This window comes from Chrysemys picta, chromosome 4 (genome assembly GCF_011386835.1).
Source record: "Chrysemys picta bellii isolate R12L10 chromosome 4, ASM1138683v2, whole genome shotgun sequence".
Classification (NCBI taxonomy): Eukaryota; Metazoa; Chordata; order Testudines; family Emydidae; genus Chrysemys; species Chrysemys picta.
The window spans coordinates 9,815,276-9,827,823 of NC_088794.1; the positions used below are offsets into that span (position 1 = coordinate 9,815,276).

A 12,548-nucleotide genomic window follows, 5' to 3' on the forward strand; every position below is an offset into this window, starting at 1 on the left:
GTGGCTGTGACCAAGGACCCCCCCACCTTAGGGAAGGGGAGGGTTATGTGCCCTGTGCAGTGAGACGGAGCAGTGGGAACGGATGCGGGAGGAAGGGGATCCCAGCACCACGGCACATCCACAGTGACAATTCTCTCACCACACCGGGCAATGGGACCCCTGGCTGGGAGTGCCAGTCCTGCTATGGAAATTGCCCTCCCCCCCCCCCCCCCCCCCCGCAAACCAGACCTGCTCATAGAGCAGTACTGACCGTGTGCCAGGGGAGCCTGTCCTAGCGGGCTGGGGTCTGTCTATGCTTCACCAGCAACTCCAGCTCCCACCCAGCTCCTCCCCTTGGCAGCCAGCCTAGATGAGAGATGCCCAGGGGCAGCAGTGGCTGAAAACAGGGAGACATGCTGTGACAAAGGGGGAATTCTTTGTAATTTTTTTTTATGAATCCTCTGTGTGCCTCAGTTTACCCCGTAGTTTGCATGTGGCTACCCACTGGGGGAAACAGGATGAAGTTTGCTTTCAGGGCAGGCTAAGAGACGTGGCAGGAGGGTTGCCTAGCTGTCTGAGTGGATCATTAAAGGACCAGTGAGGCCGACCCATATCAGCGGAAAACGTGAGGAGACAATGGGAAATCCAGTCACGAGGACCGGGACACCTAGCAACCCGCGCCCCAGTGGAAGGATTTTGCAGCCTCTCAGCAGGGAGGCTGAAGGAAGGACTGCGCTGGGAGGTGGGGGAGAAAGGTTAGCTGCTGGAGGAAGCCGGGGGGGCTCTCTTCTGGGAACTGAGGAAAGAAGGAAGTCAGAGGCACAGTCTGAACATGGAGTTTGGGTGAGGTTGGGGGCAGGTTCAGGATGGCTTTAGGGGCAGGGTTGGGCTTGGCTGGTGAATTGTGGCTCGACCAGAATGGATGATGCTTTAACCCTCGGGTCTTCCTGCTGACCTAGGGCCTCGCTGGGCCGTGGAACCGGTTTGACAATGCTGCCGGCTGTCACTGCAAACAGGGGCTGGGGTGTCGGAGCCCCCGAAGAGCGGCCAGGTCTCTCTAGGGGTACGGCTCAGTGGGACACGCTAGGCAGAGCTCGCCGGGTGAAGGAGGGTGGAGCCCAGAGGCTCTGCCGCTGAGGCCACGTGGCCAGCCCTGCAGGAAGAGTGGGGGCCCTGGCGCACTGAAGGGCTCCTCCACAGGACAGTGTAAACGCTGGGGCCTAGCGCTGATCGTGGGGATCTGTGACACAGGGGCTGCCAACCGCCCATGGGGCCACGCCAGGCCAGGCCAAGGGTGGGTCCCATGGAGGAATCACACACCCACTCTGGGGCTGCCTGGATTCTATCCCCAGCCCTCAAAGGGTGGGTGGAGTCTAGTGGGTTAGGGCAGGGGGCCAGGACCCCGGACACCTGAGTTCCACCCCTCCCTGGTACAATGCGGATAGCCCCGCTGGCACCAAGGGCTGAGGGGAGGCAGACAAACAGCCTTTTCATTTAGACTGAAAGAATTAGATTTTAGGGGCTGAGGACCTGCTGAAGCAGCCCCAGCTCCTGCAGAGGGTGACCTGCCCTAAGGTGTGCTCCGCCCTGCCTCTCCCCACCCTGGATCCCTTTGGAGGGGAGTTTGCCCTGCCTCACCCTGAGCCCTCAGGGCTGGTGTTTCCATGCTTGTGGGCATGCAGCTGGCAACACAGCCTGCCCCCGGCAGAGCCTGGCCTGATGGAACAGGGCAGGATAAGTGCAGGGCACATTATGGGCACCACTCTGGGTCAGGGCACTGGCCCCAGTGGCTCCTGCACATCCCCCCACAGAGGTGGCTGCATCTCTCCCCTGGGCAATGTCCCATCTTGGGCACAGCCACCAAGCAGAGTAGCACTGGGGCTCTGGGAGGAGGTAGCCCATGTGCCTGGGTAACACTGCCCCACTCCTGCCCCCGAGCTGCACACAACAGCAGCACCATGGGACCCAGGTCCCAGCAGGGTCCTTGAGCCCTGGGCAACAGGTGCCTGCTGGAGCCGTGTGTGGGGCTGCTTCCGGGACTGGAAATGGGTTTCCTCTCTCATGCATTAAACATCAACTCCCCCCTGCCCCCCAACAACACACAGGGGTCTGGTCTGGGAGCTGTTTATTGAGCCACGGGAGTGCCCCCTCCGTCCATCCATGGGGGTCACTGCTTGCCATTGCCATTGATGGGCCGGTCGCGGTGGGCGGCCGACTCCAGGTAGGTGCGCAGGCGGGGCCGGGCACTCACCCGCTCCACATAAGCGGCCAGCAGAGGGCAGGAGGCCAGGCAGCCGGGTGCCAGCACCAGGTGGTTCCGCAACAGCTCCACCAGGTTATAGTCTGCAAAAGAGATCTGGGGAGAGAGGGCAGAATCAGCACATGGCCATGCCCCCAGGCAGCTGAGGAGACCCATCGGTTTCAGGGCCAGGGACAGTAAGACCCTGGTCACCTGGGAAGGAGGAGACTGATGGACAGATACCCCAGCCACCGTGGGGGGCAGGAGTGGGGAGACAGCCCCCGCCCCAAACACACTCACCTGATCTCCGACGATGAAGGCCTTGCCGGCGCGGTTCTGGGACAGCAGGGTTTCAAAGGGGCGCAGCTGCACTGGCAGTGCCTCCACATAGGCCGCTTTACCGTTCTCCTGCGGGAGACAGGGGTCAGGGCCCAGCTGCTCCCCCAGGAACCCACCCCCACCCAGGGCCGGCTCCAGGCACCAGACGAGAAAGCACGTGCCTGGGGCGGCACATTGTAAGGGGCGGCATTCTGGCCAATTTTGGGGCAGCCAGCCCTGCAGGGGCATGAACTAGCGATCCCCGCCGCTCACTGTGCCGCCGGGCTCCCCGGGACATGCCACTCCCCCCCGCCTGCACCAGCCTCCGCCTCCCGCGCCGCTCTGAGCCCAGCCGGGCCGAGCCGCCTTTAAAGGAGCGGCTGAGCCAGCACCTCCTGCAGCCCCTGGGGGCTCTCCCTGCCCAGCCAGGAGAGGCACCCCAAGGCCGGAAGGCTGCCCATGGGCGGAGGGAGCGGGCGCGTGCCGCCCTTCACCCCCCTGCAAGCCCCCTTGACTGCCCTCCATGCGCTCTGGCCGCCGGTTTTTTTTTGCCTGGGGCAGCAAAAAAGCCGGCCCTGCCCCCACCACAACCTATCCTAGTGCTGGACCCACCCCCGAACACGACAGGGCCCATCCTCAGCTGGACCCACCCCCACCAAGACCTGTCCTAGCACTGGACCCACCCGCACCACAATGGGGCCTGTCCCCAACGCTGGGCCCATGCCCTCACTCCCCATCCTAGCGCCAAAGTCAACCCTGCCCTCACTGCAATGGGGCCCACTCCTGCCTCCAAGCGCAGGAGCCACCCCCACCCCCCAGGCCTATCCCCCAGTGCTGGAGCTGCCCCCTCCTGACCCCACTCCTCCCTCCGGCCTCGGCTCACGTAGTTCTGGTAGATGAGCTGGATATATTTGAGGCGCAGATCTTCCACCCCGTCATTCACCATGTCCAGCAACGCCGCCTCCCGCTGGTCCTTTCCGTAGAGCCCTGCCAGACCAAGAGCCACCATCAGCAGGGGGAGACCTCCCGCTACCCCCAGCCCTGCCAGCCACTGGTCCTGCCCCTAGAGCCCCGCCAGAGCCACCATCAGCAGGGGGTGACCTCCCCCTACCCACAGCCCTGCCACCCGCTGGTCCTGCCCCTAGAGCCCCGCCAGAGCCACCATCAGCAGGGGAGACCTCCTCCTCCCATTCCCCTCCCCACACCTGCTCCCTACACCCAGCCCTACCTCCCCAAGCTCCTTCCCATATAGCACTGTCAGAGGAGAGCTGTGGCCAGCACAGGGAGCCCCCCTACACCCAACTCCCCCCAGCTGCCCAGTCCCTCCCTCCCCCAGCCGTACCATAGGTCCTGGCCAGGTGCCGCAGGAAGGCGTTGGACTGGTACAGGGTTAAGTCGCCATCCCGAAACTTGGGCAGCTGCCCGAACAGCTGCAAGGAGCACAAGGTGAGGAGTCACAAGCCCCAGACTGGGCCGACAGGGTGAGGCCGTGGGACGGACGGACAGACACAGCAGAGCAGCCACCCCAGCGGGGCAAAAGATGGGCCAGAAAGCCATCGGGGGAGGGGACTCTGAACCAGTGCTCCAACCTCTGCTGGGATCCCCCTCCTCACCCCGCCAGGGGGTCATGCCCCCATCTCCCCTGAGGATCCCCCCTCCCCACCCCACCACGGGATCATGCCTCTCCCCCCCAAGGGTTCCCCCACACCTGCCATCTCCCCCGGTACCCCCTCCCCACTCCCATGGGGTCACATCCACAATCTCCCCTGAGATGCCCCCCCCACCTCCCCTGGGATTCCCCCATCCCCACAGGGTCACTTCCCCCCATCCCCCAGCAGGGGATCCCCTCTCCTCTCCCCTGCAGGGTCACTCCCCTCACCTCCCCCACTCCACTCAGGGACTCCCCCCCTGCCGCTCAGTGCCAGCCACCTCCAGGGGTTTCACTCACACAGGATTTCTTGAGCTCTCCCTTCTGCCACAGGTCCATGGTCACTACATCCTCCTGCCACTCCTGCCCCTGGTCGCTCAGCAGCATCCGCACGGCCTCGCAGCGCCCTGCGCCACGGGATGGGCAGACCCTCACTGGCTGCCCCCGGGCACAGACCGACCCCTCCAGTGCCCCCAGCAGCCCTCCTGGGCATAGACAGACCCCTCCAATCCCATCCCCCCCGCAGCTCCCCAGGGCACGGGCATCTCCATCCTCCTCACCACCCAGCCCCCAGTGTCATGGACGCCCCTGCCCCACGCCCCCCCACCACCCAGCCCCCACAGGGCAGAGATCGGGCAGAACAGACACCCCCAGCCAGCGCTGCTCTCTGCACCCAGGGCACCAGTAGAGCTAGAGAGGATGGGGGTTGTGGGGGAGCCCAGGGCTGGGCTAGCAGGGGTTATAGGTCAGGAGTGAGGGGCACCGGCAGGGCTGGGAGGGGGAGCCCAGGGCTGGGCTAGCAGGGGCTGTGGGTCAGGAGCGAGGGGCACTGGCCGGCTGGGGGGGGGGGGGGAGAGCAGGGGCTGCAGGTCCGGATCGAGCCCCCCCCGGCTGGCTGTGCCCCCCCAGCACTCACCGCGCACGGGGAAGTAGGTGATGGTGAAGGGCCCAGGCACTGCGGAGAGAACAGAGCGGAGTTAGCGGGGTGCGGGGTCTGGGACGGGGCGGGGGACACACCCCAGGGCTCCTCGGACTCACTCTCGGTCTCTCTCGCTGCAGCTGCGGAGCAGATGGATCCCGCCCGGGGTTAAAGGGAGCCAGGAAAGTGCTGAGTCACCTGCCCCCCAGTGCCTTAAAAGCAGACGGACAGGCCCCCGCCCCCTCCCCAGCCAGGGGGGCGGAATTTGCTGCTGGGCGGGGACTGTGCAGCGCCTAATCCGCTTCCCAGGCTCTGGTCTTAAAGCGCCAGGCTGGCCAACGCCTGCCCGCCGTGCATGGCGCTGCTACGGGAGACTGGAGTCCGTGACATAGTTTACATCCCCCCCCCCTAAAAAAAATACACTCGCCAGACATTTCCAACTCCCCACTCCGGCTCTGGGTCTGCAAAGCTCGGCGCTGTTCTGTCCTAGCCGCTGCTCCGGCTGTGAGCCGCTGTCCCCGCGGGTTCACGCCCTGGCACTACTGATTTCCGAGAATGTGCTTTTCATTACTCGTAGCCCATCGTCCTGGACCTCCGTTCCCGTTGTGCAGCTGGAGGCCCCAGGGTGTCTTGTGACTACCGGGGAATGGCTGTTCCTACTTTGCTCATCGCTCCAGGCAGCGATCACACTGATTCTAGGGCAGCACTTCCTGTTTGCCTGGCAACCTGCCTTTGTCATTCCACATTTTTGTTCTTTTTTTAATTGTATTTTACTTTTTTAATACCCAGGGTTATTCTTTGGCATCATATGACGTCCAGGCTGAGTGATTTCCTGGCTTGGTGTCCAAACTTTTTCAGGTTTCAGAGTAGCAGCCGTGTTAGTCTGTATCCGCAAAAAGAACAGGAGTCCTTGTGGCACCTTAGAGACTAACACATTTATTTGGACGTAAGCTTTCGTGGGCTAAACCCCGATGCATGCAGTGGAAAATACAGTAGGAAGTTATATATACACAGAGAACATGAAACAATGGGTGTTGCCATACCAACTGTAATGAGACTAATCAATTAAGGTGGGCTATTGTCACTACAAAAGTTTTTTTTTTCTTCCTGCTGATATTATGATACGATTATGGCATAATTATGACACATTTTGTACAAGATAAGTCATGTGAGGTGTCATTGGAGAAGTGATGATTTGCCAAATATGATTATCCTATTTGTGTGCATGTATCAGTTTTGTATCTGAAGTTATGATAGTGACTATGCCTCTGTATTTCAGATGTAGTTACACCTGGGTAGCGGCCACTAGACAAGATGCTTTCAGTCTAGATAGCTGGATGAGAAGGGCCCATTCCTGGTAATGGGCCATTAGGGAAAACAATCGGTCTTAGGAGATGTTTATCCACCACCTGAGCCTTTCTGAGGACACTCCAGACAACCGGTGAGTAATGCCTGTTATGACTCAGCAGGTATGCAAGCGCATGTGACCAGGTCACATGATTCCAGACTCCATCTTGGGATGTCCGTGTTTTTCCACAAACTGAGTTTGGGACAAAGGGTTCCCGCCATCTGCTAAAGCTCTATTACGCAGGAAGTGGCATCATCTGCGGTTATTCACTCCCCACCTAAGAAAACTCCTGGAAATATCTAAGGAACAAAGATTGAACTGGGGGAAGTGCTGGATCCAGGCTAAAGGGGTTTCTAGCCTGTGCAAGAAAGGGCAGCTTGCTCCTTAAGAATCTGCAGCCCACTTGTACCATAAGTTAGTGTGAGAATCGGCTGTTCATATCCAATCTATTTCGTATACCAAGCTTAGTTTGTGTTTTTTGTTCATTGCTAGGGAATCTGCTTTGATCTGTTTGCTAGCCCTTATAATCAATTAAAATCTATCGTTTGTCGTTAATAAACTTGTTTTTGCTTTGTCTAAAGCAGTGAGTTGGAATGAAGTGTATGAGAATCCTAGCTCAAGGGGCAAAGGCTGTTGCATGTTCTTCTCCACATTGAGGGAGGGGGTGAACTTTATGAGCTTACACTGTACAGTTCCCTGTGCAGCACGTGACGGTATTATTTTGGGGTTTTACTCCCATGGGGGTGCGTGCCTGGGGAGCTGGGAGTTGCCTTAGCTGTAGCCTTTCTGTTGTTGGTTGATTGCAGGGGCCGGATAAAGAGCCTGCATGTACTGCATCTGGATGTGTCCCTACTTGTGTGAATGCTAGTGAAAGTTCAGGCTGGAGGGCTTTGCAGCTTGTCACCATAGCATAGTGAGAGAGGGAGCCCAGGCTGGTGGGTCAGAGAGCTCAGTGGTACTTCAGTTCCAGGTGCACCCCTGCGGGAACCCGTCACAGTGGCATGGTCAAGCAGGGTGATATGCGCGGCTTGTTGCTCTGAGTGAGATTTGCACTTCATACATGGGTGGTGATTTTAAGTGGGAGTTTAAGTGTAGTGGCTTGAGATTAGTCAAAGAGGTTACCGGTTGTTATTTTCTGTTTGCTTATTTCAGGCAAGGGAGGTAGGGACAGAAAAGCAGCAAGATAAGTGAAAATAGTGAAACCATTGTGAATTTGGAGCTGTGCAGAGTGCAGGCAGAAGAAAAAGAGGGAGAACCCCAAAGACTGTTGGAGATAAAAGAATTACAGAAAAAAAGTAATTGAAGCCCAGAAGCAAGTCATGAAAGCACAGAATGCAAGGCAGGAAGCCGCACACCAGAGTGTTTTGGAACTGAAACAGATAGAGGAAGACAAAGAAATTAAGATCCAGAAATTAGCCGTGGAGGGGGGGGAGAGAGAGAGAGAGAGAGAGAGAGCAGCAACTAAACTTGCGAAAGAAGCAGAACCACATAAAAGATTTATTGAAAAAAAGGATTGTACATTTTTTAAAAAAGTGTAATCATTTGCGTATTAAGCTGAAACCCCAGAGGAAAAGGATAAAGTCTCAGGTACTGCTGCACTAAGGGAGAGTGTCTCTTTAATTCCTCTGCAGCAGTGAGGAACTGTATGCTTCCGGGGTGAGTGTGGTTGAGACCAGCTCTCGCACGGTATCTGAAGGCAGCATTTCCCCCAGAAAGGAGGTCAGGGTGGTGTTGCCTGCCAGTGAGAAAACTGTCCAGGGGTTGCTGGCTGCAGATAAGCAAGGGACAGACCTCACATGCATAGGGAGATGTGTCCTAGAGGGAAGCCCAGCGGAGGGTGGTGGAATTGTAGAGACCACTTTGGTGGGTGAGGGTTCCATTGACTCTGTAGCTGGAGGCAAACCCAACTCCGAGAGGAGGAGGAGGGTGTAGTGCCTGCCTGTGAAAGAACTGTTCAGGCTGTTAGCTGTGAGCTCATCACAGCTGGATAGGGGATAGATCCCACTCTAGAGAGCACAGAGGTGCGTGTTTGGGGGGGGGGTCAGAGGAGGAAACTGAAAAGAAATTAGTGGGAGTACAGGGATGTGTCCTCACTGATCACATGGCGGGAGGGGTTTGCCCAGGAGAGAAATGCCAGGTCAGTTTCTCTGCAGCCAGGCACCCAACCTGTGGCTCAGGTTTTAAGAGGGAACTGTGTAACTGATCTCCCAGAGTGGAGCAGTCACACAACAGACCTCTTGGGGATAATGAGAGGGGTGACAGAGGATACCCCAATCCAGGTCCCACTTTTGCAAAATGGTGTTCCTGATGTACTTGTGGAAACTAACTCTGTCTCTTTAAGACAGGATGAGAATCCTACTAAAGACTTGAGTGTCAGTGAAAATGCTAATGACCCACCTGAGCAAGGGGAGGAGGAAACAATTTCCTGGGTGGGTAAGATATAGCAAGCAGCAAAGGAAAAGCTGCTGGAGGATCACAGCCCTCTAGGAAAAGAGGGTGGGGAAAGTCCCGGTGCTGGGAGGGTAAATCACAAGGAAATCCTAGGAGCGGGGGTGCGGATTTTTTTGCATGGGCATAACCCTGGAGATCAAATGCAGCTCCACAGAGGGGAGACACAATGCAAGGTCCCCTCACACCCTTGCCTCACCAAAACCCCAAAGACATATATAACTGAGAACCCTTTGTGACATTCTATACCTTGGGGGTGTGTCCTGGAACCCCCATATTCCTCATTTTTATATAATGGTGATCTTACATATAAAACATGCCTTGTAAGGTACCAGGGGAAAGGTTATGACTTGCTGAAAGTCATTTCTCTCTCCATATGTGTATCGTTAATGCATATGAAGTTATGAGAATTGTGTTGTATGGTGGTCACTAAAACATGCTGTAAATTGGGGAATCAGGCAGATATCAGCTCCTGAGAGGCAACAGGAAGAAAAGTAACCAACCCCCTGGGCGGGTGTCAAACAACCATCAGCAACCATTGTACCATAGCAACAACCATAGCAAGGGGGCTACAATGCAATGACTCACCTGCATGAGGCCCCACTAGGAGAATTGCTCAACATTGCCTGGGGACTCAGCAATGCTCCCCTCCCACCCCAGATGTGCCTGGACTTGTACTCCCCAAGCACATAGGACTCAGAGTATAAAATCGACCACAGGGGGCCCATGCTTGGCCTTTCTCCCACCCCACTGATACTGCAAGCAACAAGGACACTCTGAAGACTCCAGCTGAGGGGACTGGCCCAGATTTCAAGGGTGAAATCTGTGCACTATGAACTGCAATATGCAGTGGGGTGAGAAAAACTGCTGAATCTAGTTGTTGCCCAGTCTAATAGGGTTGAGAGTTCAGACTGCCTGGCTATATTTTATTTCTTTTGGTAACTCTCTGACTTTTTCCCTATCACTTAAAATCTCTTTTGCAGTCAATAAACTTGTTTTACTGTTTATCTTTACCAGTGAGTTTGTAGGAAGTGTGTAGGCAAATCTGCTCCGGTTTTGCAAAGGCTGGTGTATAGCCACTTTCCATTGATGAAGTGGTGAACCACTTCATAAATTTGCACTGCCTACCTTGAGCAGTGCAAGAAGGTATATTCCTGAGATACAGTGCTGGGAGCTGGGGGGATTTGGCTAGTGCCTTTCTCTGTGTGATTCATGAGTGGCTCTGGGAGCATTCATGCAATCTAGCTGGGTGTGGGGCTCCACTTGCTATTGGGCCGAGTGATCACAGCACCTGGAGGGGTTTGCTGCTGGTCACTAGCAAAGCATTGTGAGAGACAGCCTAGGCTGGAGAGCGTTAAGGGGGAACAGCGGTCTCACAGTCCCAGGCTGCACCCCGGGGATCATATCACACCCTACTGAAGGGGACACTGGAAAAAAACACTAACTGGGAAGAAAGACCAGTATCTGAACACCTGCTGTGGTTCAGGGAGCAGTTGGAAAAAAACAATGAGAATTAAACAAACCAGACTGTTTAAACAGAAGGCATGGTACTTGGAAACACCTCCCTGTCATGAGTTTGCTGGTACTGTTAAGTTTCATAATACACAGTTTGTTGGTTATATTGAATCCTTTGAAAAGGTGTAACATGTATGATTGTGGGGAAGAACTTTTGAACATGCCAGGAGTGGAATCAGGGAAGTCCTATAAGGATACTGCTTCTCAACTAATACCTGTAAACAGGATTAGAGCTTGGCACAGCAGAAAAAGCATAACAAACCCAGTCTGCTGTGTGGAAGGGGAAACTGAGGCACACTATCTCATGGCATGGGTAGCTAAATGCCAAGACACCTACACTCTAAAATATATTGATATCTGCACTGTGTTAACAATGCTACACACAAGAATGTTTTCAGGCAACCTGGGGAAAAAAACACAAAAGAAACTGGGTGACAGTAGAATGTTTGGTAACACTTGGGAGTTGTAGAGCCAAAACCTAAAGAGGGCATTAGGCATACTGCCTCCGCATTAGTCAGTGACTAACCCTCTGGCAGTGATCTAAGGGGCGAGGTGTGGCACCGTGCCCCGTATTCTTCACAGTGATATTATGATATGATTGTGGCATAATTATGACACATTTTGTACAAGATAAGTCATGTGAGGTGCCATTGGAGAAGTGATGATTTGCCAAATATGATTATCCTATTTGTGTGCATGTATCAACTTTGTATCTGAAGTTATGAATAGTGACTATGTATCTATATTTCAGATGTAGTTAGACCTGGGTAGCGGCCACTAGACAAGATGCTTTCAGTCTAGATAGCTGGATGAGAAGGGCCCATTCCTGGTAATGGGCCACTAGGGAAAACCATTGGTCTTAGGAGATGTTTATCCACCACCTGAGCCTTTCTGAGGACACTCCAGTCAACTGGTGAGTAATGCCTGTTATTGTAAGGGCCTGTGACCAAGTCACATGATTCCACTTTCGGATGTCAGTATTTTTCCACAAATGAAGTTTGGGACAAAGGGTTCCCGCCAGAGGCTAAAGCTATATAAGAAAGGGAGTGACATGATCATCTGTGGTTCTGCCCTCCCCACCTAAGAAGACTCCTGGAAACACCTGAGGAACAAAGACTGAACTGGGGAAGGGATTTTTAGCCGGTGCATGAAAGATGTGGGGCATCCAAGCTGTAAAGAAAGGGAGTTGTCTTAGCTGTAGCCTTTCTGTTGTTGGTTGATTGCAGGGGCTGGATAGAGAGTCTGCATGTCACTGCAGCTGGGCGCGTCCCTACCTGTGTGTGTGCTGGTGAAAGTGCAGGCTGGAGGGCTTTGCAGCTTGTCACAGCAGCATAGTGAGAGAGGGAGGCCAGGCTGGTGGGTCAGAGGGCTCAGTGGTACCCCAGTTCCAGATGGCACCCTGGGGGGAACCCGTCACACTTACCTCACCTAGTTTGTCTTTTGGTGAAACTAACATGCCTTGTCTCCACAATGTTTTTACAGTGGGGTAGCCAATACATGTTATTCATAGCTTGATTGCTCGGATAATGATTGTGTGGCTAACGCTGCCGCATTGCCATCAGGATATGATGGAATACAGCCTTGTGTTCACACCCCACACATTATTGTGAATAATGTTTGTACAAAGTATGCCTGGTGAGGTATCGTTTGAAAACTCATAATTTGCTGGTCAGTATTGTCCTGATAAAATAGGTGTGACAACATTGTATGGGAAATTATAAGATTTTCCTGTATAGTGATTTTGAGAGATGTTCCAACCCCTCCCCCCCAGCCCTACCCAAACAAAAGTCAGCAAACAGGTCTGTCCTAAACAAAGGAATGTATGCTTGCCTTTATTTGCATTTAAGCCATAAACAGAGTCATGAAGCAGGAAGGGAAACAAAGGAAACTCAAACAGATGGAAAAAAAAACTCTTTGACTCCTGGTTCTTGGCTGGAAATGTTTTTCAAGAGTGGGACTGGAACTATAACAAGCCGGGAAAACACCCCAGCCACCCTCCCTCTCTGCCCACTTCATTTGCTGCACCTAAGAAGACAATTGAAATAGCCATTGGACACTAGGGTAGGGGTCCTGACCTGAAAGTTTTGTCAGTAGGTCTGCTGCAGCATGTGGTGAGAAAGTTTGCTTTGCAACT

General features: G+C 54.6%; 1 protein-coding gene across 2 annotated transcripts; it reads right to left on the minus strand.

Moving 5' to 3' along the window:
* Nucleotides 1-2,087: 2,087 nt before the first annotated feature.
* Nucleotides 2,088-5,800, minus strand: GSTP1 (glutathione S-transferase pi 1). Of its 2 annotated transcripts, none has more exons than XM_065594465.1 (7): nucleotides 5,531-5,800; nucleotides 5,101-5,139; nucleotides 4,485-4,591; nucleotides 3,879-3,966; nucleotides 3,420-3,523; nucleotides 2,519-2,626; nucleotides 2,088-2,335 (listed from the first exon to the last, which is right to left on the minus strand). In XM_065594465.1, the coding sequence occupies exons 1-7, from the start codon at nucleotides 5,535-5,537 to the stop codon at nucleotides 2,147-2,149; spliced, it is 642 nt and encodes a 213-aa protein (XP_065450537.1). In that variant the 5' UTR covers nucleotides 5,538-5,800; the 3' UTR covers nucleotides 2,088-2,146. The 2 variants fall into 2 exon arrangements, with proteins under 2 accessions (XP_065450537.1, XP_005289505.2); XM_005289448.4 differs by lacking the exon at nucleotides 5,531-5,800 and adding an exon at nucleotides 5,223-5,391.
* Nucleotides 5,801-12,548: the final 6,748 nt, after the last annotated feature.

Bases quoted from the DNA above. Each gene is read 5' to 3' on its own strand.
- GSTP1 (XM_065594465.1), bottom strand. The intron at 3,967-4,484 runs GTGAGTGAAACC...TGCTCCTTGCAG, and splicing joins GAGAGCTCAAGAAATCCTGT to CTGTTCGGGCAGCTGCCCAA. The intron at 3,524-3,878 runs GTACGGCTGGGG...TTGGTCTGGCAG, and splicing joins GCACCTGGCCAGGACCTATG to GGCTCTACGGAAAGGACCAG.